At 33.7% G+C, this 23,986-nt stretch overlaps 1 protein-coding gene across 1 annotated transcript; it reads right to left on the reverse strand.

Moving 5' to 3' along the window:
• Positions 1–20,013: 20,013 nt before the first annotated feature.
• Positions 20,014–20,824, reverse strand: LOC112642853 (programmed cell death protein 2). The gene is given in 3 exon segments (XM_025420648.1): positions 20,014–20,252; positions 20,255–20,503; positions 20,506–20,824. Coding segments are annotated over 3 exon segments (807 nt in total).
• Positions 20,825–23,986: the final 3,162 nt, after the last annotated feature.

Below are 23,986 nucleotides of genomic sequence, written 5' to 3' on the forward strand. Positions count from 1 at the left end.
ACATCAAAATTTGAGTTTGGCACTGGTGGACTTTTGAGATAACAAATAGCAGCCTAGAAGATCCGTGGGTGGCTCAGCGGTTTAGCTCCTCCTGCCTTCGGCCCAGGGCGTGATCCTGGAGTCCCGGGATTGAGTCCCACGTCAGGCTCCCTGCATGGAGCCTGCTTCTGCCTCTGCCTGTGTCTCTGCCTCTCTCTGTGTGTCTTTTATGAATAAATAAATAAATAATCTTAAAAAAAACAAAAACAAAAACAAAAACAAATACCAGCCTATATAAAGAAGTAAATAACTTAGAGGTCAATATACAGAAGCCATCGTAGGCTCATTTATATAACACCTATGTTATTGTCATTGTCCTTGCATCTTTCAAGCAATCCCTGATGATTCTAATCACTGCATGACACCCCAGGGATGCAGCCTTGCTCATAATCTGTTCATTTGGTAGTTAGGAGTGTGGGGGTGGGGGAGGGAATGGTCATTCAGGAACTCCTCCTTAATTGTTTCCTGATTCTACAAGTAAAGTTAGTAAGACAAGGATTTGGTCAGTTACTAAGGTTATCTACTTTCACTATCTGTTTAGAGCAGAGCGAAATAACTGCAGGGTGATCTTCATTGTACCAGGGATGCCTGGGTGGCTCAACAGTTAAGCGTCTGCCTTCAGCTTAGGACGTGATCCTGGAGTCCCGGGGTCAAGTCCCACACCGGGCTCCCTGCATGGAGCCTGCTTCTCCCTCTGCCTATGTCTCTACCTTTTTCTTTATGTGTATCTCTCATGAATGAATAAATAAATAAAATCTTAAACACACACACACACACACACACACACACACACAATGAGATGGATTTTGCCAAGAGGCATCTTCTAAGCCCCATCGTGACTGGTAGAAAATGAGGTTTCTGGTCTTCAGAGATATGTCTTAAAAGCCAGCACCTTATGACTCTCAGAAGGAATGGGCAATTCATTTCTCACAATGCACAAGCCCTAGTAAGTGGCAGCAGTTTCCTCTGAAGAAAGCTTTGGGGATGAGTCATGGTGTATAACTATTGCAGCACTGCAGGATCTTTCTTTAAACATTTCTTGCCTCCCTTCAATGTAGGATATCCTTGAGTAAACTTACCTAAGTATGGGGACTGGATAAGAAAGCATGAATGCCCAATTGATGATACAAGTTAATTTTCTTCCCACTAGGCATAAAAAATTTGCACCATAATATAGCAAGCTATTCCATTACTACAAATCCAATAACCATTTAACCATTACCACAAATCCCTGCAGGTCTCAAAATACTCTCGATTACCTTTCCAGCCCATAGCTTGATGTGGCTGGCTGTAACTACTTTGTCACTGGCTGTTAGGCACCACTGCCTACCATTTACAACTCTAAGATTTCATTATTTCTATTGATATCAGGAAATGCAAATCCGTTACAGCACCCCTTGTAACATCATTGCATAATCTCTTAAATACAGAGAACAGTCACTGTAGAGCTGTTCAAGGATGTTTCTTCTCACAGAAAATTTCTTAATACATGTTCTAAATCTGCCTTTATGTTATATTCCTAGGGCAGGATTGCAGCATTCTGAAGGTTGCACATAATATTTTCATCCTAATATTTCCATTTCCTTAAGACTTCCTACTTCTTCCATTATGGATGTTATGTCATTTCAAACTCATTCACTTTAGACTGCTGTTGATGTTGGGCCTCTTGCACACTCAGCAATGCCAAATCTACCAGGAGTGCACTCCTAACAACACATTTGACCTATTCCCTACAAAAAAAGCTTTTGGGATTATTGGAATTCTGCTGAATTTATAGGTGAGTCAGGAAGACTTGACATCTTGATAATGATAATGCTACTAATATATGAACACAAAATAGTTCATGTTTTTAAGCTCTCGTGTGTTTAAGCTAATAGTAGATAAAATAGATTTCGGTAAAAGAATTCCAAAGACAGATTTTATGAAATAATCTGTATTTACTAAAATAAAACATTATTTTATTCGTTTAAGCAATGTTATATAGTTTATACAATTAATATTTTATACTGACCCTTTGTCCTATGACTTTGCTGAAAGTATTTAGTTCTAGCACTCTTTTTGTAGATTCCACTAGATTTTCTATAAGACAACCTTTTTATCTAGAAATAAAGTTACTTCTTTCTTTCCAATTTTTATGGTTTCTATTTATTTTTCTGACTGTACTGCATTGATTAAGATGCCCCATACAATGTTAAATAGAAACAGAAAGCAGACATGCTTGCTTTCTTCCTGAGCAGGAAAGCATTTCATCATGAAGTATTAATGCTCGCTACAGGTTTTTGTATATGTTCTACAACTAAAGACATTCTTTTGCTGATTTTTTTCAGAACAGTGGCTTTAAAAAGTTCTTGAAAAAAATCATGTTAGTTTTCTCCTTTTGTCTGTTAATTTATGAGAATAATTGTCAAATGTTAGCCTAACTTTAAATAAACCTCATGGGTAAGCCACATTTGGTCAAACACATAGTGCTCCTCATTTCCTCCCGCTCTTGGTAATTTATGTCTTCTCACTTTTTGTACTATTTCCTTGATCAGCTAACCTGGGTTTTACCATACTTTTTCTGAAAACAAGCTAAATAATATCTATATCTTTTAATTTTTTTAAAATTTGGAGTTTTATCTTTAGGCCAGTTATAATAGTATGTATTGGACTTTTGAATAAGTAAACTAACTTTCATTCTCTCTCTCTTTTTTTTTTCTTTGAAGATTTTATTTATTTATTCATGAGAAACAGAGAGGTATAGACACCGGCAGAGGGAGAAGCAAGCTCCATGCAGGGAGCCCAATGTGGGACTCAATCCCGCATCTACAGGATCACGTCCTGGGCCAAAGGCGGTGCTAAACTGCTGAACTACCCAGGCTGCCCATAACTTTCAATCTCTTGATCTGTAAATATGAATCCCATGACTTCACATCTATTTCATATATATATATGTGTGTGTGTGTATGTGTGTGTCTTATTTTATTGCCAAGTTTAAAATATATTGAAAACATATTAGTTATAAGGAAAACCAGTATGCATATGTTTTTGATATTTTAATCAAGCTATTTTCAAATGCAAATATAAAAACAAAAATAAAAAAACTATACCAAGAGATTACTGTACACTGGCTGTTAGAGACCATCTCCAGAAGACCCAAGATATATTGTGATTCATAGTTTTAAAATATTTCATTTTTATAATTTTCTTATCACGTAAGTGTATCTAAGTGTCATGATCTACTTTTAGCTCAAATCTATGTAAAAATGGGCCCAGTGGGTCCATGAACCTGTTTCGTGTTTTTTCTCCTGTTTTTGAAGATATGGATGAAATCAGGATGAGCAGAAGACTCATGTTGATCTCTAGTAAGTGGAGTGGGGGCTATTTCCGTAAGACAGGCCAAGTGACGCTGCCACATTCTCTCTTCAAAATATTACAACAAAGCCATATCACATTTCTGGAAGGATTTGCAAGATTAATGCCACGATTAAAACTGTTAAACATGGAACAGTGAAAAATCCCATCACATCCCTGTTGAGCTTGCTTGCTTGGACAGTGCAGAAACTAAGAGATCTTGGAGAATATTAATGAGTTATCATGAACCACCCCATTTTGTTGCCAACTACAGTTACTGTTCCAAATATGGCCTCTTTGCTAGAATAAATCTCTGTAGTCCCCAACATCTGTTGTGTAGCTATTGGCAGGCTGGTCTAAAATCATGCTGATTAGACTGATAAGCAGAACAATTTTACATACCACAGATGTTTTGATAACAATACACACGTGTGTCAGAAGTGGGAAATCAACCACATTCCCATTACCAAAACTATAGCTGTCTAAAATTGAAGAGCAACAGAAGCCACATTAAGTTTTTCAGGTATGAAAGACTTATTATAAGAATTAAAAGTTGATAAGAATGTTAGAAGAACAAGAAAGGTCCTGAAAACGGACTCTGAAGGATAAGGAACCCAATAAAAAATTTCAGGGAAGCTACCAAGAGATCTCACCAGAAGCTCCCAAGAACTGCCTTGGAAACTGCTACGGTGCTTAAACAGTCTATGTGAAACTCTTACTGATTTTCTGAATGTGCAAATGCCAAGAAGCTAGAGCCCCAGTGCTCTTTGAAAAGATGCAATCTCCCATTTGTTCATTCGTTTGGCTAGGACAGGCTCCAGAGAGTAATGATTTCTCCTGCTCTTCTGTCTTCCAAAGCTCACAAATGCCTATCATTGGCAAACTCTAACAAGGGAATGAATGGGGCAAGGGCATTAGAAAGATGCAGAGATCTTGGAAAGATGTGTTAATGATGCCAAGGTGACAATAGCCAAACTATCACAAGTAGAAGCCAAATCATCCCATTTTACAAGTGAAGAAATGACACAGGGAAGTTAAACAACTTGCTCAAGGTTACACAGCTGTTAATCGGCTTATCAATTTATTTACCTATTTGTATCCCTCCTACAATTGTAAGCTTTCTTTTGACTCCAAAACAAAGGTCATATCTTGTTTACTACTGTAGTCTAAAGAATCCATACATTTGTAGGTGTGTAATAAGCATCAAATGCTTGCTAAAATTTTAATGATGTGATATTTTAAAGAAAAAGATCACATTTTTTTTTTTTGCTCAGAAAACTTGCTTAATGTTTTCCACTTGATTTTTTAAATTGAGATATAATTGACATATGATATTATATTATTTTCAGGTAGATAACATACTGCTTTGTTTCTGTATATACTGTGAAACTGGTCACTAAAATAAATCTTTAACATCCATCTCCACATATAGTTACAAACTTTAAGTGTTGCTATCTTCTATCTGCTTTCGTTAAATGAATCTGGAGTTATTCTTAACATATTCTAAAACTTCTGTATCTATCCTCCAAATCCACCAAAAGTTCAAATAGGAAAGGTGTCTTGCTGGTGATTTTCCTTTATTCGTCCATTATTTCCAGCACATTTCAATCCAAATAGAAATGCTCGTGAAGTTTTATTCAGGATGTCTTTTACACTTTTTACCCTTGTGATCTTTTTCTTTTCTTTTTTTTTAAGAGTTTTATTTATTTATTTGACAGAGAGCGCACAAGCTGGAGGAGAGGGGAGAGGGAGAAACAGACTTCCTTTTAGCAGGCAGCCCAATGTGGGGTTTAGGTCCTGGTATCGTGACCTGAGGTAAAAGTAGACACTTAACCAACCAACCCACACACCCCAATCTTTTTGTTCATATATGGTGAACTGATGGATGAAGGGCTACCCCTTTAATCTGTTACCTCTTTTTTTTGCATAACATTTATATTCTTTCAGAGTTCTCTACAAATTCTTCCAATGTCCTATCATAGTCTCTGATTTAATATTCTGTATTATTTAACTTGCCATTTAATGCATGTGACACATTTCAAACGTGGCAATTATGGGATCAATTTCAAACTAACCTACTGATCTCAGATTTGTGGATTTTATGTTCTCCTACTTCTTAATGAGAAAAGGAATTTTAGATTCTAACTTTCTCCTTCAATAACTGCTTACCTGAAGGATCTTATTTTGATTTCTTAAATTGTTGCTTTTCTTTTAAATTACTTAATCTCTTTATTTAACCATGATTTTGAGAAGAGCAGATTGCAACGAGTGAATAATTTGCTTTTGTCTTGTACTTACTCAGGGGGCTCCATTTTGTCAGTTCTCAACTCAAAATCTTGAAGAAGTTGAAAGAAGACAGAGAAGCTTAAATCTACTGTAGTTTAATAATTAAAGATTAAGGATCCATGTGCCCATGTAGAGAATGAATGAAAAAGGAGGAAACAATTAATTTGCCTCTTTGTCAACACTTAATGTTTGTACTTGTGGTAATCTGAGTAATGTGTCCTAATGATGTGTTGCCACTCTCAGATGAAATGATCATCTATAAGCCAGCTGGGCCAAACAGTACTGGACCATATTAAATATAAGGAAGAGGTAAAATTATGTGCCACAGGAGATAACCAGTGACATTAGTACCAGTTCTCTTGATTCAAGTGCCCATGGAATAAAATTAAGTTTTGCCTTCTCGCCAAAAGTTGTACCACAAATTTATTATTCTAAAAACCTATATCACACCTTATGAGCACTAGAAAATTTCATTGGGGTTTACTTTGTTGACCATTTTGTTTGTTTTTATATTCCTAATTTCAGTAGTGTTGATCTTTTCACCAATCAGGTTCCTCTAACCATTCCCAAAGTTATCTGATAATTGAAATAAGTGAGAGGTACAAAAATAAAATAAAACAAACAAATTCAGATATATTCTAGTTCTACTGTATTTTTATAAAACTCTCCAGATGGCTCTGTTTATCAACTAGATTTGGAACCACCAAGCTTTTTGTTTTAGATGTTGTTGTTGAACTCATACCTTGTCTTCATGTTTGTGCAACCCTAGTTTCTGGTACAGATACAGACTCACTCTTATTTGTATATACCTTTGGTTCATTTAATAAAAATTGAAAGAAGAGCAAATAATTCCTCTGGCTCATATTGTTTGTATTAAAGGAGAAGCTCTCAATTTTAATAAGCTATCCTTTGAATCTCTTTCTCTGTGAATATATGGTAACCTTGGTTAATTATGATACCCTTTAGTTTTATTTTTCCTATCAATAATCTCATAACACTCATTATAATATTAAACAATATATTTTGTAATAATGTAGAATGGTAATTTTTAAGTAAAAGTTGCTCTAAATATATTTTATTGTAGATTACTTGAGTTAAAGGAGGCAAACTTATTTTTAGAAGATAAAATCAGAAAAAAAAGAGCAAAATATTTAAAATAACTTTGATCTATTAGAATTATCATGTGATTTTTTCTTGCCTATTTGATGTCACATTAATGGATTTTTATCAAGAAACTTTTGTTTTATAGAATAAGTCTAATTTAGTTAGAAATACTAAATTTATTAAATATGTTTTTAAACTTTTGTAATTTAATCTAGTTATATTGTCTTGTGAATAGAGAATAACTTGAATGATTTTTGCTACTTAGAGTCAACTTATAGATAATTTAATGAAATATTTGATAAAATTTAACCAAGTTTGATAGATGCTTCAAAATGAGATACAGTCTCTATTGCTTTTAAAAAGTGTGTGTACATTTTCTTTGCATTTCTATTTATTTCATAATTAGATTTTTTAGAAAAATTAGTATCTGCTTAATACCTATTTCTTATTTCAAAGACTGGAAGAAGTACATGTATTTAAAAATCTATAACACCAACTGAATTTCTGATTTTTAAAACTCTTATTTGATATGTTTTGGGGTTTTTTGGAAATAAAGTTTTCTTTCTGGGTTATAATCTCACTGATATAATAATTACTGCCACAATCTCTATTATCTACCTATCTATATCTATCTATCTATAATTTTTTGAGAGTGGGGGTGGGCAGAGGGTGAGAGAGAATCTTAATGAGAAGCTTGATCTCATGACCCTGAGATCATGACCTGAGTTAAAATCAAGAGTGAGATGCTTAACCACCCCAATCTCTATTATATTTTCAATAAAATTTTCATTTTTTATATATTTTTTCTGATAGACTCTTAATAAATATTTTTGAACGGCTATTTATTATTTGCTATGTTCTGGGAACATATATAAATCAAAGGGAAGAGTGACCAAGACAGGAACGCTGGTGGAAAGGCTTGGTCTGTGCCAGGAACTGACAGATCAGCATCGCTACTCCTTAGCAAACTGGAGAGAAACTATAAAATATGCAATCAGGTAGTAAACAAAGGTCAAGCCAGAGAGAGCTTTGAAGGTTTAAGGAAGTTTGGGTTTTATCCAAACTGCTGTGGGAACCTGAAGAAGGTTATAAGCAGGAATTGATTGAGGTATCTTATTTATACATATAAAAGATCTCTCTGTTTAGTATAATTATTGACTAATTGGTGAATAACTACCAGATATTCAAAAACAGAAAGCAAGGAGAAAAATTATGACTTAAATAAGGTAGTCCAGGAAAGAAATAATAATGGTTTGTACCAGGGAGGTTACGAAGCAGAAAAGAGAAATCTATAAATGGATGTGTGCTATATTATGAAGAAAAAATTCAAGGGTTTTTAATAAATTAGATGTGGTAGATGGGGTAAGACATACATGAGTATTTTTTTGAACTTTTATGTAGATGGTGCAGCTATTTCAGGTTAGGCAAGCCAGGATTAAGAATGGGTTTATTTGGAGATCAGAGGGGAACAAGCTAGATCCCTAATAAACTATATTAATAGTTAATATTAGCTATATTAATTATTCTAATTAATAAACTATATTAATAGCCTATATTTGATATAGGCATTCTGATAATGAATGGAGAATAAGAGTAAGATTTTAATTTGTGAGTCATTAGCATCTGAGCAATTTGTAAAATTGTGAACTCTCATAACCTTAAGACAAGAATAGAAGGCTTAAAACAAAGACAAGGTAAAAAATGATACTAATATGAATACTGGGATGCAGAAACATTTGCTAAATACTTATTATGGGTCAGGAAATATAACTGCTTACATGATTAGCATCTTATTTAATCTTTACAAAGACAAAACGAGCCCCACACTATTATTATGCTTGTTTACAAATGAGAAAATTCAGTTCATAAAAAAATTAAGTAACCTGACAAGGATTGAACTGAACAATTGTATTGGAGCCAGCATTTGAAACCTGCAGAGATGATCCCAGGGCCAACACTCTTTTTCACGGTAATAAACTATCTCCATACAACTGTACATATCCATATCTATGCTGTTCTAAAAAAAAGGGGGGGGGGGAGAGAGAAAGAGAACTTTTTGAGAGGCACAGAGTATTGCAATCTAGCAATGAAAATTTAGGCATATTGTCTAGGAGCTAAAATTCTAAAGGTAAAGAAAGTCAAATAAATTTTTAATTATAGTACAGAGCACAGACTTTGAGAGAGATATGCAGAGCACTATGATAACTCACAACAGGGACTTCCAAACCCAAGGGGCAGATTTGCTGAACTTGATACCTGAGGTAAGTACTATTAGATACATGAATAATAAATTATTATATAAGAAAAGCAAAACAAACAAAAAAGTAGCTGTGACTCTGTCCACTTTCCTATGAGGATGATTATTTTTTTCACCATCAATGACATTTGCAACATCATGTATTGATTCACAGTATTTTTTTTCCTCTAAAAAGGATCTTATAAATGCTTCATTACACAATTTCATTAAACTAAATAAAATTTTTTGGAGAAATATTTGATTATGTAAAAAAGCTATAGTCTCAATGGAATGTTAACATTGGATTTAAATCCTTTGTGTAACCATGGAATAATACAGTAGGTACTCTCAAATTATGTGGAATAAGGCTAATTTCCTTTCCTTATGTTCATAGAAATTCCACATAATTTATTTACTTTATATTTTATACATTTTTGGTCAAACCAAAATACTTAGGTGTTTTATCAACGAAGAAATAGTATATCACGATATATTGACAATGAATATACTTCTTTACTTTTCATCATTTACAATTAAATGACATTTAGCAAATTTATCAAATGATGTGCAATGTAATTGAAAAAGACATTAAAAAGTCTGGAGATCCCTGGGTGGCACAGCGGTTTGGCGCCTGCCTTTGGCCCAGGGCCCGATCCTGGAGACCTGGGATCGAATCCCACGTCGGGCTCCCGGTGCATGGAGCCTGCTTCTCCCTCTGCCTGTGTCTCTGCCTCTCTCTCTCTCTCTCTCTCTGTGTGACTATCATAAATAAATAAAAAAAAAATTAAAAAAAAATAAAAAGTCTGGATGCATTTTCATAGTGTGCATCTTATGCATGTTATATTGTAGATTTTTGTAGCATTACTGCATTTTTTATTCCCTGTGATATACAATTCATTACTGGTGCTTTGAGAAATCTCAGCATTGTGAGAATGGGTGTAGATTAAGGATATGTCAGCATTTTAATCAAGAAAAGGTCAGAATATTCCTAAATAGTTTACATTTTAATTTAGGAGTAAGCATATGAACTGAGATGTTAAAACAGGAATACCCCAGAAAGGATTTTTTGCTTGTTTGTTGGTTGGTTTTGTTTTGTTTTACTTTTTGGTTCTTTTTTTTTTTTTTTTTTTTTGTTTCCTGTGATTCATCTAGTAAGTGATAATTTAAAAAAATTCTCACTGTCTACAAAGTAAGAAGATCATGGTAAAGAATGTAGATTATAAACTACTTGAAATAAGCTAACTTTACAATGTTTTAAGCAAATTGGTCAGAAGGAGAGCTCATCATTTTATTTTTCAGATTATGTGTGTATATTATCCATATAAAATTTAGCCAATTTTTTTTCCTAAAGAATGTGAGTTCAAAAAATTCAACGTACCTTTATTCTCTCCTAAGATTTGGCCAGAATTGATTAAGACATAGAAGATACCTTTAAATTCTAACTCTTCAATTAACAAATGAACAAACAGAGGATGTGAAAACTTAATTTGTCTCTGTACACAAGGAGAAGTAAATTGAAGAGTGAGGAATAAAGACAGAGACTTGAAATTGTTTATAACAGCTCCCATCTGGCTGAGGAAAGATCCATTACTGAGCACTGATATAAACTTTATCTGGAAAATAAGCTGCCAGTCATAAAAATTTAAAAGGTTGGTATTTCTTAATACATAGATTAATTCATAAATGACTAAGTCAAACATTTAATACTTATTCTAAGTCCAGCCTATTCCTCCAGAAATATATTATCCTAATGCAAATCATCTCACACATGTTCAACAAATAAGAAATAATATTAGTATATTTCAGAGGTCAAGTTGTTCTAAATGTAATTTTTTTTTCAGTTACATTACTGTTTTAAAGCCGAAGTTGACAAGGTTTCTCACAGAGAAGAAGCAAATACATAACTTAACACTTTAAGAAAAAAGTTAAAATCCCACAGAAGTTCCATTGTTTGGTAGAAGAAGTAACTGGTTTATTGCTTCAAGATATCCTTTGAGTCTACTAGGTGAAATTATTTGGGGAAATTGAGGACACAGATGAGGAAAATGTGAAAACATTTCCTTCATAGTAAAAAAAAAAAAGATGAAAGAGTAGGGATATATAGGGATATATGGTGTCCTGGAGTTTTGGAAGTGAAACCCCTCAAAGATCCACATCTGATGGAGAAAGAGGACTTCAAATTTTAAGGCTACTAAGGATGTGATGCTGCGTATGAATGTCCATGGTGGGGCTACTGTGCTATGGTCCTCTGTCTCTCTGTCTCTCTGATTCTCTCCTTATCTCTATCTCTGTCTCTCTATCTCTGTCTGTCTCTCTCTTTAAGGACTCTACCGTTATAGAATTGCATGAATTTCCTGCCATCTTCTTATAATCTTGCCTCTTTTCTTTCTTTCTTTTTTCCATATGCCTTGCTATTTTAGTGTGCATATTTAGCAAAATATGAGATTATTCAGGAATGCCTATATAGTGTTACAGCTAAAATGCTTGTATATATGATTCTTATTAGTAGTGGGCTGAAAAACAAACACAATGCTAACTTGTCATAGATCTATAATAATTAGTAGTTTCTTTCCTCATTTTCTCTCTTTTTACAAATGTACCAAACTCAAGTGGCCTCGATGTCCTTGCATATGATGTTGTCTCCACAAGACCAGCATCTCCACCACTCACGCCTGTGTAAATCCCTCTAGTAGAAGGTTCCTAAATGAAATGAAACTTCCTCCTGGAAAGCCCTATTATGGATTTTAATAGCACAGACTCTGGAATCAGAATCTTTTTATTTTTATTTTTTTTTAAATTTTTTTTAATGACTACTTGGAGACGATTACTTTAGTTAGGCAAGACATTTAACTTCTCTCTGCCTCTATTTTCCCCATATGTAAATTGGAGGATAATAATGGTAACTACTTTAGATTATTACTGTCGATATTAAATAATTTCATTTGTGTAGAGAACTGGCAATGGCGCCTGGCACATATAAAGTATTCATAAAGTTTTAGTATTAGTGCTGGGTTTTAAATATTAATCATGATTAATATTATCTTGAATGCATGCACAAGTTGCACCAGATCAGGCAAATTTATTATTACTTCACAGCAAATAATAAGCGTGTAGCCCCTGCTGCCCTAGTCTTTACTTCTGAGGAGAAGTCCTGTGAGCCAATGATGGGAATTTTGCCACAGGAGTAACTAGAAATCTAGAAATCTCACTGCAAGGCATGAGGAAAACTTATTTTCCTCTGCTCACGAAGTTGAAGAAGGTAGCTGTTCACTGGAAAGGTCTTTCTTCTCCTCTCACCATTTGAGATGTGAGTAAAATCTCATCAGCTGATAGTCCTCTTTGCCTCAGCTTTTAAGATGTGAGGTTTTCTCCAAGTGTCTATGTTTATTACTCATTAATATGTAAATACTTAGGAAGATAAAGCTCTAATCTCCCTAGGTACTTACTTATGAACCTAGTTCAGGGCTTCACTGTTCTGGCCTTCCCAGGAAGAAAGGGATATTTTACCTCATTTTGGATCAGAACAATTAACTACATATCTACATATCTACATAGATATGCAAATATCTACTTATCTCATGGTATATGAAAAGCTTCTTGAGAAATGAGGGCTTTCACAAGAACATTGAGACATCCAGGCAAGTTTAATCTTTTAACAATTAGTATAAGCATGGGTATTAGTATTAGTATGTATTCTCATTATATGATTTCACAACAGACTTATGTTCCGTAACATTTACCGCTCTTGCAGTTTTGTGTTTATTATTTCTTGGCATGAGTGTGTATAAACTACTAGTTTGTAAATTCCATGGCGGTGAGGATCATAGAAAGTTTTGTTCACTGCTTTGTCTTTGACAATTGATTCAGTGACTCACATGGTGAGCACATGTCCATCTTATATTTTAGGCTGTGCACTATCTTCATTATGCAACAAAATACTTCAATGCTCAAACTGGAATTAACAGTTCTGAAATAACAAAGTTTAAAGTATCTTCACCAGGTCAAATGATTGCTCATGAATGTCTTTTAAAAATGTAACTCCTTGGAGTCCTTAATAAAGATTCTTATAATTCCCTCATGTATTTATTAACCAATATGTCATTAATGTGCTTACTACTCTTTTAAATAAGAAAGACATTCATGAGCAAAGTGTCAATCTAATTGATGATTGCACCTAGTATATAGTTCAGTAATTAGCATTTAGTAGTTTCTCAACAAAAAGCTGGATAGATTAATAAATCAATAAATTAGGTAAGCTGGGACACCTGGGTGGCTCAGTGGTTGAGCATCTGCCTTCGACTCAGGCAGTGATCCTGGAGTTCCAGGATCGAGTTCCACATCCCACTCTCTGGGGAGAAGCTGCTTCTCCCTCTACCTGTGTCTCTCATGAATAAACAAATATAATCATAAATAAATAAATAAATAAATAAATAAATAAATAAATAGCTTAAATTTAGTTTAACTGATTGAGCAATTTATTAAGTTTTTTTAATATGTAAATAGTTAAGGGGCACCTGGGTGGCTCAGTCGGTTGGGCATCAGAATCTGGATTTCGATCAGGTTATGATCTCAGAATTGTGAGATCAAGTTCTTTGTTGGTGGAGCATGCTTAAGATTTTCTCTCTCCCTCTTTCCCCCTGGCCCCTACCCTGTCTCTAAAAAAATATGTAAATTGTCAGTACTAGTAATTTTACTAGTTTTATTTACTAAAATTATCCAGAATCATTTTATTTTCCCTTATATTAGTATGTTAAAACTGGACTAGCATTTCTCCAGAAGGTGCACAATTATTATTAAATAGGTGTTATGCTCCTTTTTTACTGAAGCTGTAAGATTTTAAAATCATTTTATTAAATATATTGTACATCACAATAATACATTTAGTCATGTGTGCCCGTTGCTGAATTATCAAAATGTAAACATATTTTGTAACTACCTCCCCACCCCAGATCAGGAAATATTGTATTACCAGCAATGCAGAGGGCCCTGATGTCACTTTCCCAAAATCTAAACTCTCCTCTCACTCAAGGAAAACCACCCTCCTGGCTTCTAACAGTATAAATTAATTTTCCTTTTTTTTTTAATTTTTTAAAAATTTTCCTTTTTAATTGAACCTTATATACAATTATATAATACATTCTTTTGCATATCACCTCTATATTAAGTTCATACCACACTAATATTAATATTCATATTCATCCACATTGTTGCATGCAACAGTAGTCATGTATACTTATCATCATACATACCATATTTTATCTAGTTTACTGTTGATGGGTGTTTGGATTGTTTTTAGCTCTGTAGCTATTAATGAGAATGCTGAAATTACTATACTCATACAGTTCTTTTGATGCATATGAGACTGTTACATATATTTCCAAATGAGGATTGGCTAGATCATGGTGTATACATTTGTTTAACCTGAAAATTTGTGTCAAAGAGTTTCTAAGTATAATTTCAAAAATTTACAATCATTCCCACAGTGTGAGAACTTTCCTGGTTTCACTTTCTCATCAATACCTGATAGTCTCAGTTTTTCTTAATTTTCTTAATATAGTTGTATCTCATTGTTTCTTTAATAGAGCATTTACTTGATGACTACTTAAGTTTAGTACATTTATGTGCATATATATGTATATTGGCTATTTGGATATCATCTTTTGTAAAATGACTGATAAAGTCTCACCCATTCTTTTATGAGACTATCTTTTTTTGGTATAATTTCTTTTTATATTCTCAGTACAAGCCTTTTGTTAATTACAGGCATTACAAATTTCCTCTCCCACTCTTCTTCTCTTTTACATTATTAATGGTGTTATTTGATGAACTGATTTTCATTTAATATAGCTCGAGAGCTTCCATCAATAATTAGTATTTTTGTCCTGTTACAAGGAACTGTTCTCTGCCCAAGAGACATGAAGATAATCTATTTGCAAAGTTTTTTTAACAGACTTTCTTGTATTTGTTGAGAAAAGGTGAAAATAAAATAAGAGATTCAATAAAGAAGGTACAAGTTTTTTTCAAAATGTCCTTGCTGCTTTTATATTTGGCACAGAGTTTAAAGAAGAAGAAAATTAGTATAGAATTTGGAGAATATTTTATGGGGGAGTTGATGTTTTTATCAAGCTTTAAATAATAGCAAGCTTAAAACTGTTGAGAAATAAAATGAGCATAGAGGTCAGGAATATGACATAAAAATTGAAAAAAGAGGGCAGCCTGGATGGCTCAGCAGTTCAGCACTGCCTTCAGCCCAGAGTGTGATCCTGGACACCTGGGATCGAGTCCCACATCAGGCTCCCTGCATGGAGGCTGCTTCTCCCTCTGCCTGTGTCTCTGCCTCTCTCTCTCTCTGTGTCTCTCATGAATAAACAAAATCTTAAAAAAACTGAAAAAGAATGTTGGATATAAAATCCGTCATAAGTGCTACAATTTCGATATATGACACTAAAATATTTCACCAATTTGGATAATCCTGCAACATGGCAAAGTCCTCTGAATACCACCCTACTGTTTGAAAAACCTGAATAATACCTTTAATAATAATAATAATAAAACCAACTCATAATAAAACCAACTCAATCGTAGGGTTTAATCATACCTAGCACCACTTGTCATTTAGACAAAGTAAAAGGACAAAGGGAAAGTCATATTCAAAATCTGAAATAAATTTCATGTGAGGCTTTGTGTAGGCAAAGTAATAATTTTGAAGATATTTACAAATTTCATGTATTAAATCTACCAAATATCAACAACTTGTACTTACTAAGGGTCATGTTCTAAGAATTCAATAAATTTAATTTCTCTGTGTTGATAATAATCTTACGAGGGTTGTTGAAATATATATTTTCTCAATTCACAGCAAAATTAATATATGTATTTCCTCTGTATGCATATTTAGGATATTGTCACCCTATTTCCTTAGCTAATTAGATATAGATGCAGTGATCACTGGATATTCATAATTTATCAGAAGGACAAGAGCACTTGGTTTTCTTTCTCAAGAGATAATGTAGGGAACTGGAGATCTATAAACCACCGGAAAGTTAAATAATCCAACATAATATACTTAGGTACTATCTGAACACAAATTTTCAACCTTCCTCAAAAAATACACAATTCATGAAGTCTGTAGGCAGTATTGTTATTTTACAGTCTACTATGTGATTTGCAGGAATTACTGTTACAACAGTAAAAAGCACTTGAAAAGGATCTGAAATTATTTTTCACTCAATGCTATATATTTCTCTGCCTAACTCTGACAGCGTGCCATTTATATAAACATATTTATGGTTGTGTCAGTTCATATCAAGCACATTGGGACAGTGAGAAAATGTAATCTAGATGGAAGAGAATTCCATGTGTTTCTCAAGGGTCCATGTCCTACTGCAATGCATTAGAAATCACTATCAGAATGTTGTAACCTGCACATCATCACATCTCCTGAGACATTTATTACAATAGCAGAAGTGCTTGAAGCTTCTTTTATTCTAATACTGTCTTTGTAAACACCTAAATAAATGGGTTGTTAGGGGAAATATAGTATAATGCTTGCTAATTATTATTTTTGGAGAAATAATTCCAGAAGAACAGAAATAATCTTGACACATGTTTATGTCCCCTTAAGACGTATGTTGATGTGGATATTTAAAAGAGCCACTAACCATTTTTTAAACATGCTATATCTTTGTTCTTATTACCAATACTTAAATTTTTCATGTTTGGCTCACAGCATCACCTTAACTTGTTAAGATAAAACACTCTTTGTAAAGCATTTTCAGAGAATATTTGTATGCATTATCTTTTAATCTTCATATCTTAGCATACATTATCATTCTGTACACGTAGGGTAGAGTATAATTCTGCAAAAAATAAATGGTTCAATAACATTATGTTTTCTTCTTCTTAGGTGATACTATGGTTTCTAAACAAAAAATATCCTAAGACTATGAGAACAATTTGTTGCTAATATATGCATTATACATTATGTATTATGTGGATAATATATAAATATCTTAATTTACTTTTTTAAATAAAACCAAGGAATTACAAATTACAAATTATTTCTAATGCAATTGTTCTTCCTTCCCTTAAACAATTAGCATAAATTGCACTTTTTCACTAAATAGCTAGAGTCTATTATTAGATGGAACTTCAGAAATTATGTCTGTATTTTACATCTATTTAATTGTACAATGTATAGAGTGTATATTTATTTCATCTCATCTGTATCATACACTTCTACAGGCTGATTACAGGTCTTCCTCTTCATGTAATACTTTATCTCCCATTCTTGGATCTGTGGCTAGAAATCAATGCACTTAATCTTAGAACCTAACTTCTCAAAACAAAATGATAATATTTCAAACAGCCATACTGAACATGAAGAATGGTGTCTGAATATCAGACTCAGAAATAAGAATGAATGAAGTTAGAAAGCAATGAAATGTGGGATATCATGATGGTGATTTTAAAATTTCTTTGCAACAATATTTTTGCATGATTGACTATATTTCTGTAGAAATTCTTGCTCTACTAGTTTTTCAAATTCTCTCATTGTTTGTCAGGCATTTGACTGTGCTTTTTGTAGTCACATCAACATTTTGTGGCCATTGAGTTATCACACAAAAGACAAACTTAGAGAAAATTCTAGAATAGATCTTTCACATTTCAGGTCAGGGAAACTAGACTTCCACGTAATTATAGATAATATTACCTACCCACCAGCGTTCAGATGTTCTTTACATTTCTCTTGGTTTTGCTTTTTACTTCGACTTCAATATTATTCCATTTTTACAATGCTTACCCCTTTCTTCCTTAATGCTAGTTATTCTTCCTTCCTATTGGTATGCTTGTTTCATATCGTATTGTAGGCAAGGATTCATAGGAGCTCAACCGATAACTTAAAATTCATTGATGGTATGATTCAATAGTTTGATACAGACAACATTATTTCCAACCTACGACATTTCATCTAAAACAAAAGAAACTTCATTCTACTATTAGGCAGTACTATATACTCTATGTGGTAAACAGAATGTTCATTAAACTATTAATATTAGTTAAACTTTTGCATAACATCACCATCCAGAAATACCTTCTGATAGGCAAAGAGAGCATTTTTAGGTATTTTACTCTACTTCTTATATCTTTGGCATAATGGGAATCAGATAGACTCCATAATTTTTTTTTTTCAATTTCATTGGGAAACATTCTCTTTCATTTACAACCTGAAGAAATCCCATGAACATTTTCAGAACTTTTTTTTTTCAGAATGTAATTAATTTCTTTGTTCATGACACAATATATTAAAAAATCTGGAAGTTGAACTGCATGCTCTAACATTTCACTGAAATATAATGGCTGTTGTGTGTTTAATATACCTTTCCATCATTAAACAAATTTGCATCTAATAGACGTTGTTCCAGAAAGCAGAACTACATTAATGAGCAATGTGGACAAAAGCTCTACTACTGTGAACTTCACAGTCTGATAGGAGAGATAGCTAAAAAACAAATATACACAGAGATGACATAATTTAAACAATAAAATATTCAATTTAAACAATAAAATAAAACAGAGTAAGGGGTGAAATATTGGAGGCATGATTTTCTGAAGAGTAGGGACGTGAGCCATTAGCAGGACTAGCCTTATCAATGCACCATATTAATACACTATAGGCACAAAACTCATTTATATTCATCATGCTATTTAACCCACAAAACAATTTTATGAAGTAAGTATTATTTTTATGCAATTGAGGAAATGATGCTCAAAGAAATTAAATGTTATATACAAGACCATGCACCATGCACCTATAAAATGGCAGAGTCAGAATGTGAATGCAAGTTTAACTGATAATGAAGTCTGTAGTCTATATATTGTTGTATTTTCAATGGTCCTATTTTCTCTGTTTCTTCCTTTGATAAATATGTTGATTTCCAAATTTCTATGAGAATTCTAGGAGAATAAATTTAGGCCCAGAAAATTGATTCCCATTTCCCATGCCTAATTCTGGTTGAGAAATAAATCAATTCTATAAGCACAAGTTTACATCTAGAATGAGGTTTGTTTTGTTGATGTGAAATGTGGCCACATTGGAGTTAGTTCAGTGAAGGGACCCCCACCCCCCATCCTCTGTCACTGAGAAATCTTGCCCTAGAAATTTAAGATTTGGATCAACAGAGAGAAAGAGAAAAAAATTAATCTTTCTACCTGCCTAAAATTGAGTGGCTCTGTTTTCTCTTTTTGTTTTCATTATTATTTGTTTTAATCATGTGGGTTGAATAACAGGGAACACTGCTGTGCTAGAAAACATAAAGGAAGCCAACTCAGAAGAATTAGAAATTAAAAACCAAAGAAAACTCACATAGACTGTGTTTTGGATAGCTCTCCTTGTTTGGTTTACAGTCTTTCCTAAGGCCCAAATGCATTTCTGTCCTGATATCAAATATCCCTTTGTACTCTAAAAAATACCTTTTCCTTTAGCTAGCTCAGGTTGAGTTCTGTTACTTGAAATCTGAAATGCCCTAGCTAAACACCCTTATTTTTTTGGTCTTAATTAAGCAACTAACCCATTTTTATTGTAGAAAAAAAGAAACACATAGGTAAAATGATTATTTCAGGTAGTCCTACCATTTATAGTTAACTAGTTCCCACCAAGTGTGTATCTTTCCAGATTCCCGTGGAAATATACATGTATAAATACTTTTTACAAAGATATGAAGATACTATGAATATCTTGGTGTCAGTTTAAACCTGTACTTTATTTGATGTGGATATAGATCCACATCATTAAGACTGCATTGCCTTTTATTCTAGGGATACATCGAAATTTATTTAATTACTTGTCATTAGATATTTTTGTTTCATGAATATTTATATATTTTAAACTCACCTATAACAACATTTTTGTACCTTTGTCTCTGATAGAATTATTTCCTGAGGATAAAGTCCTAGAAATGGAATTGTAAGGTCTAAGAGATTATGAGCATCTGTAAGGCTTTTCCATGTTGTCTTTAGGGTGTATTTTTTATATCTTGCTTCCAAACATATTCTTCTGTGTTACTGATCCCCAGTCTATAGCTTTCAGCTCAGGTGAAGTCAGCCAGGACACCACGATCAACACTCCTGCCCAGTCTGTCTGCCTTTAGGTAGTTGAGCAGCTGAGACATTACCTGGAATTCAAATATTCTATTGACACCACAAGGGCAATATGGAATATCCTTTCTTTGAGAGATATTTTCACCAGAAATCAGATAGGTGCAATCTCCCTGCCATATCTGAGAATCTGTTCTGCCTCAAGGGTTATTTTTGTTTTAGACTTCTGGATTTTCTCTTCCTTGGATTCGTGTTTTGCCACTGAATCCAATTCTCCCCCAGGTGCTTCACCCACACTTCTCGTAACTTCAGATTCATTTTCTTTTTCAACAATCTCACATGTAATCTCATCTTCTGTTTCTATTACAGCTTCGAATACTGGACAAAGGCAGTTGTGGTCTGGAATTGTTCTTCCAAATAATCTGATTGTGTACACACCTGCTTATGCCCAAATCTCCAGTCTAGAGCCTAATGCTCCTTACTGCAGTGATGAACCCTGTGACATCTGTAGCATGTTGGGGTTCAATAGCCACAAACCCAGCAGAGTTTAGTCCCAGACTTGAGCTGGAGGCACACATGCTCTCCTGTCTCTGAAAGAAGATCCTCAGAAGGTGGCTCCTATGAGTAAAAGTCATTTTTGCTGGGTGGCTGATTTCTAAAAACAGGGCCATGCAGCCGAAGAGTTAGAGATGGAGGTGGAAGGCATGGGGTGGTGGGGCAGCTGCACATAGAGTTGCTCCACGAAGCCCAGAGCTGGAGCTAAACGTACTTAATTATAAAATAGTAGGATTAAAAAGGAGTTGTGGCTAGAAGCAAACTATAAAAAATGGTTCGGTCTACACTTTCCTTAAAAATCTGTACTAATGAGCCAAAAGAAAATAAGTTGATATTTGTTGTGTAAGTCTTAAATAAAAGCTGTCACAGGAAACCACGAAGAGAATCAAGTATTTTCTGAAGTACCCAGAGAGTTCTTTGCCCAGATATAAAGGGGAAATTCTCTACAAGTTATTTTTATGCAGCATATGCAATTTAAATAATATTAAGGCTAGGTTTTTTTATTTGGCAAGAATTTTTGATAATGAAATTTTAGTGTTCTGAATGCAGAGTGGAATGCTGTGAGTGACAAGGCAAGTGGAATACATTTTTTTTTTTAAATACAGTGTTTAGGTAGGGAATTCATGGATTGGACTTTAAGTGACTAAAAGCTATTTTCTGGATTAATAATTTTTACAAATATTTATCTGATTTCAAAAGCCATTTTATGTTTGGGCAAGCTGGCCTGAATCATAGGACAGCCATTAGATTAGAGCTTTAAATTGCAGTAGTCCATTAAAGAGTATGAACTGAGACATGTGTGAATAAAAAAAAAAATGTTAAGAGTTAATAAGAGCTGGCAGTGGCAAAATGACCTTAGTGATCAAATCTATGATTACCAGATGCCAAAGGAAATTGTAATAACCTGGCTGCAGTACTTTCGAGAACATTAAAAACAAATCAACAAGCAAGCAAACTAACAGAAATGTCTTTCTAGAAGTGTACAGTGAAATACGAACAGCTAATATATGCAGTAGACTTAGGTAGTTTTCTCTGAATTTCGTGTGTTTTCAAAAAACCAGATTATATGCTCAAGCTCTGACACATAATGCATTATGATCCAAGGATTATGGATTTCATTCCATGATTGAATGAAATTTTTTCTTTCTCATTTTCCATCTGTAAGAGATATGCTGCACTTTTTTGATATTATGACTTCATCAAGAGAGAATTAAGCCATTTTTTTCTGTTTTAATGTTTATTAAATAGCTGTAATTAAGTATCATAATACTGGATTTTTTCCCCAACAAATGTAAGAGATAAACCAGTGGCAGTATTGCAGAATATGTTAGTTTTATGATATGTTAAGAAATGAATTTATGTTCCTAATTTTAAAACATTTTAGCCTTACATTATTCTGTTCATTATGTTATGATTATATTTTATCGTTTATTAGTATGCTCTGCATGTCTTCTATGTGATAATCTGTTATTATGTTGATTGTTATTATATTTAAACAACTTTTATAAAATGGATCCTGGTGCTTTTTATATTAAAAATATTCATATTCTTAATTACTCAATGCTAAGTTAATTGAGACATTTTAGTGTTCCCTAGATTAGAATTAAATTAAATTTAGCTTCTATAAGGTGGCTAAAGGATACCTAGCACTTCATTGTACTGCCCGCTGTGCTCTGTTAACTCACCTGCCAAACCAAATATGAAGCAGTGGTACCCTGCAGAAAGGCCAGTATCCACTCACATGAAACACTAAATAATCCTATAAAATATAAATACTTGATTTAAAAGTAATCTCATTCTTTTAAAAAACATCAGTAATTAGGTACATTCAAACAATATTTTAGTTGTAGCCATAGGTATAGTCTAGCTGTGAACTTGGAATTTTTTTTAATTTTATTTATTTACTTATTTAAGAGAGAGAGAAAGTGAAAGAGAGCACAAGCAGAGGCAAGAAGGAGAAGCAGGCTCCCCACTGAGCTGGGAACCCTACATGGGGCTCAATCCCAGGACCCTGGGATCATAACCTGAGCTGAAGGCAGACGCTCAACCGACTGAGCCACCCAGGGGACCTATTTTTCCTTAAAGAACTCAACAGCCTGTTTCACTCTTAAATTGATATCATGATGTTACTGATTCTCATTAAGTTACTCTAATTCCAGAAATTCTTTTTTAAAATATAAATGGGAGATGATAAATACTATGATAAGCAATGTAGCCCATATAAGCCTTCAGTATACTTTCCCTCTGTTTATTACATAAGCTGCAAACCACAGCAGAGACAGAACTCTGGGAGAATGGGATCTGAGACAGATAACTTTTGATAAGAAGTAGAGAGATGAGACTTTGGGTGATAGGCCAGGGACCTGTGGACTCTTGCACATCTAGAGCTATGTGGTCTCTGAGGCAGGATGGAAAGCTTATATCTGGTTTGTCTAAAAGTCCCGTTAGCCAAGTGACAAATTTATCCTGGGATGTCTTATCAAAAACTGTGTTGTTCTTTGTTAGAGTGTCTTTATTAAGATACATTTGAGAACAAGGATGTTAGTTACCTTTGGTCATAGTTACAAATGAAGTTGGGAAATAAGATGATACAATATTTTGAATATCCTTCATTCAACTGAAGCATGATCAAATTTTCCAAGTTGATGCTTATATTGAAGACGTACTCTTTTTTTCAATTTTTTTCCTCTCTTCTTATAATATTCCAGAAGCAAAGTAATGTATTAGGATTATAGAATTCCTTTCAAGATGGTGATTCCAAACTTTTGGTACCAATGAATTCCTTTCCTTTTTTTTTATTTTTTTTTTTTGAATTATTTTTAAATACTTCTTTTTTCTTTTGATTCTTTCTTCTAAATTCATGATTCAGGCTTAATTTAAGCCCTAGCTAATCAAAATCTCTTGGATGGGACTGCATCATGAATCTTAAAAAAAAAAAAAAAAAATAAGCAGGACAGCCTGGGTGGCTCAGCGGTTTAGCGCCTGCCTTCATCCCAGGGCGTGACCCTGGGGACTGCAGATCCAGTCCCACGTCAGGCTCCCTGCATCGGATCTGCTTCTCCCTCCGCCTGTGCCTCTGCCTCTCTCTCTCTCTCTCTGTCTCCTCTCTGTGTATTCTCATGAATAAATAATAAAATCTAAAAAAAATAAATAAAAAAATAAGCATACCAAAAATCACAAACTAAGGTTATGGGGTGTTATATAACAATAGTGGAGTGAGGCAAGTAAATATGCAAGTATAATTTAGAAATTGTACTTGTGACAAAAATCCAATTAAGATTACGTTACAAAATGCTCAGGGAACTCATAACCTGGAAATGGCAGATTGCTAGTGTG

This window comes from Canis lupus, chromosome 38 (genome assembly GCF_003254725.2).
Source record: "Canis lupus dingo isolate Sandy chromosome 38, ASM325472v2, whole genome shotgun sequence".
Classification (NCBI taxonomy): Eukaryota; Metazoa; Chordata; class Mammalia; order Carnivora; family Canidae; genus Canis; species Canis lupus.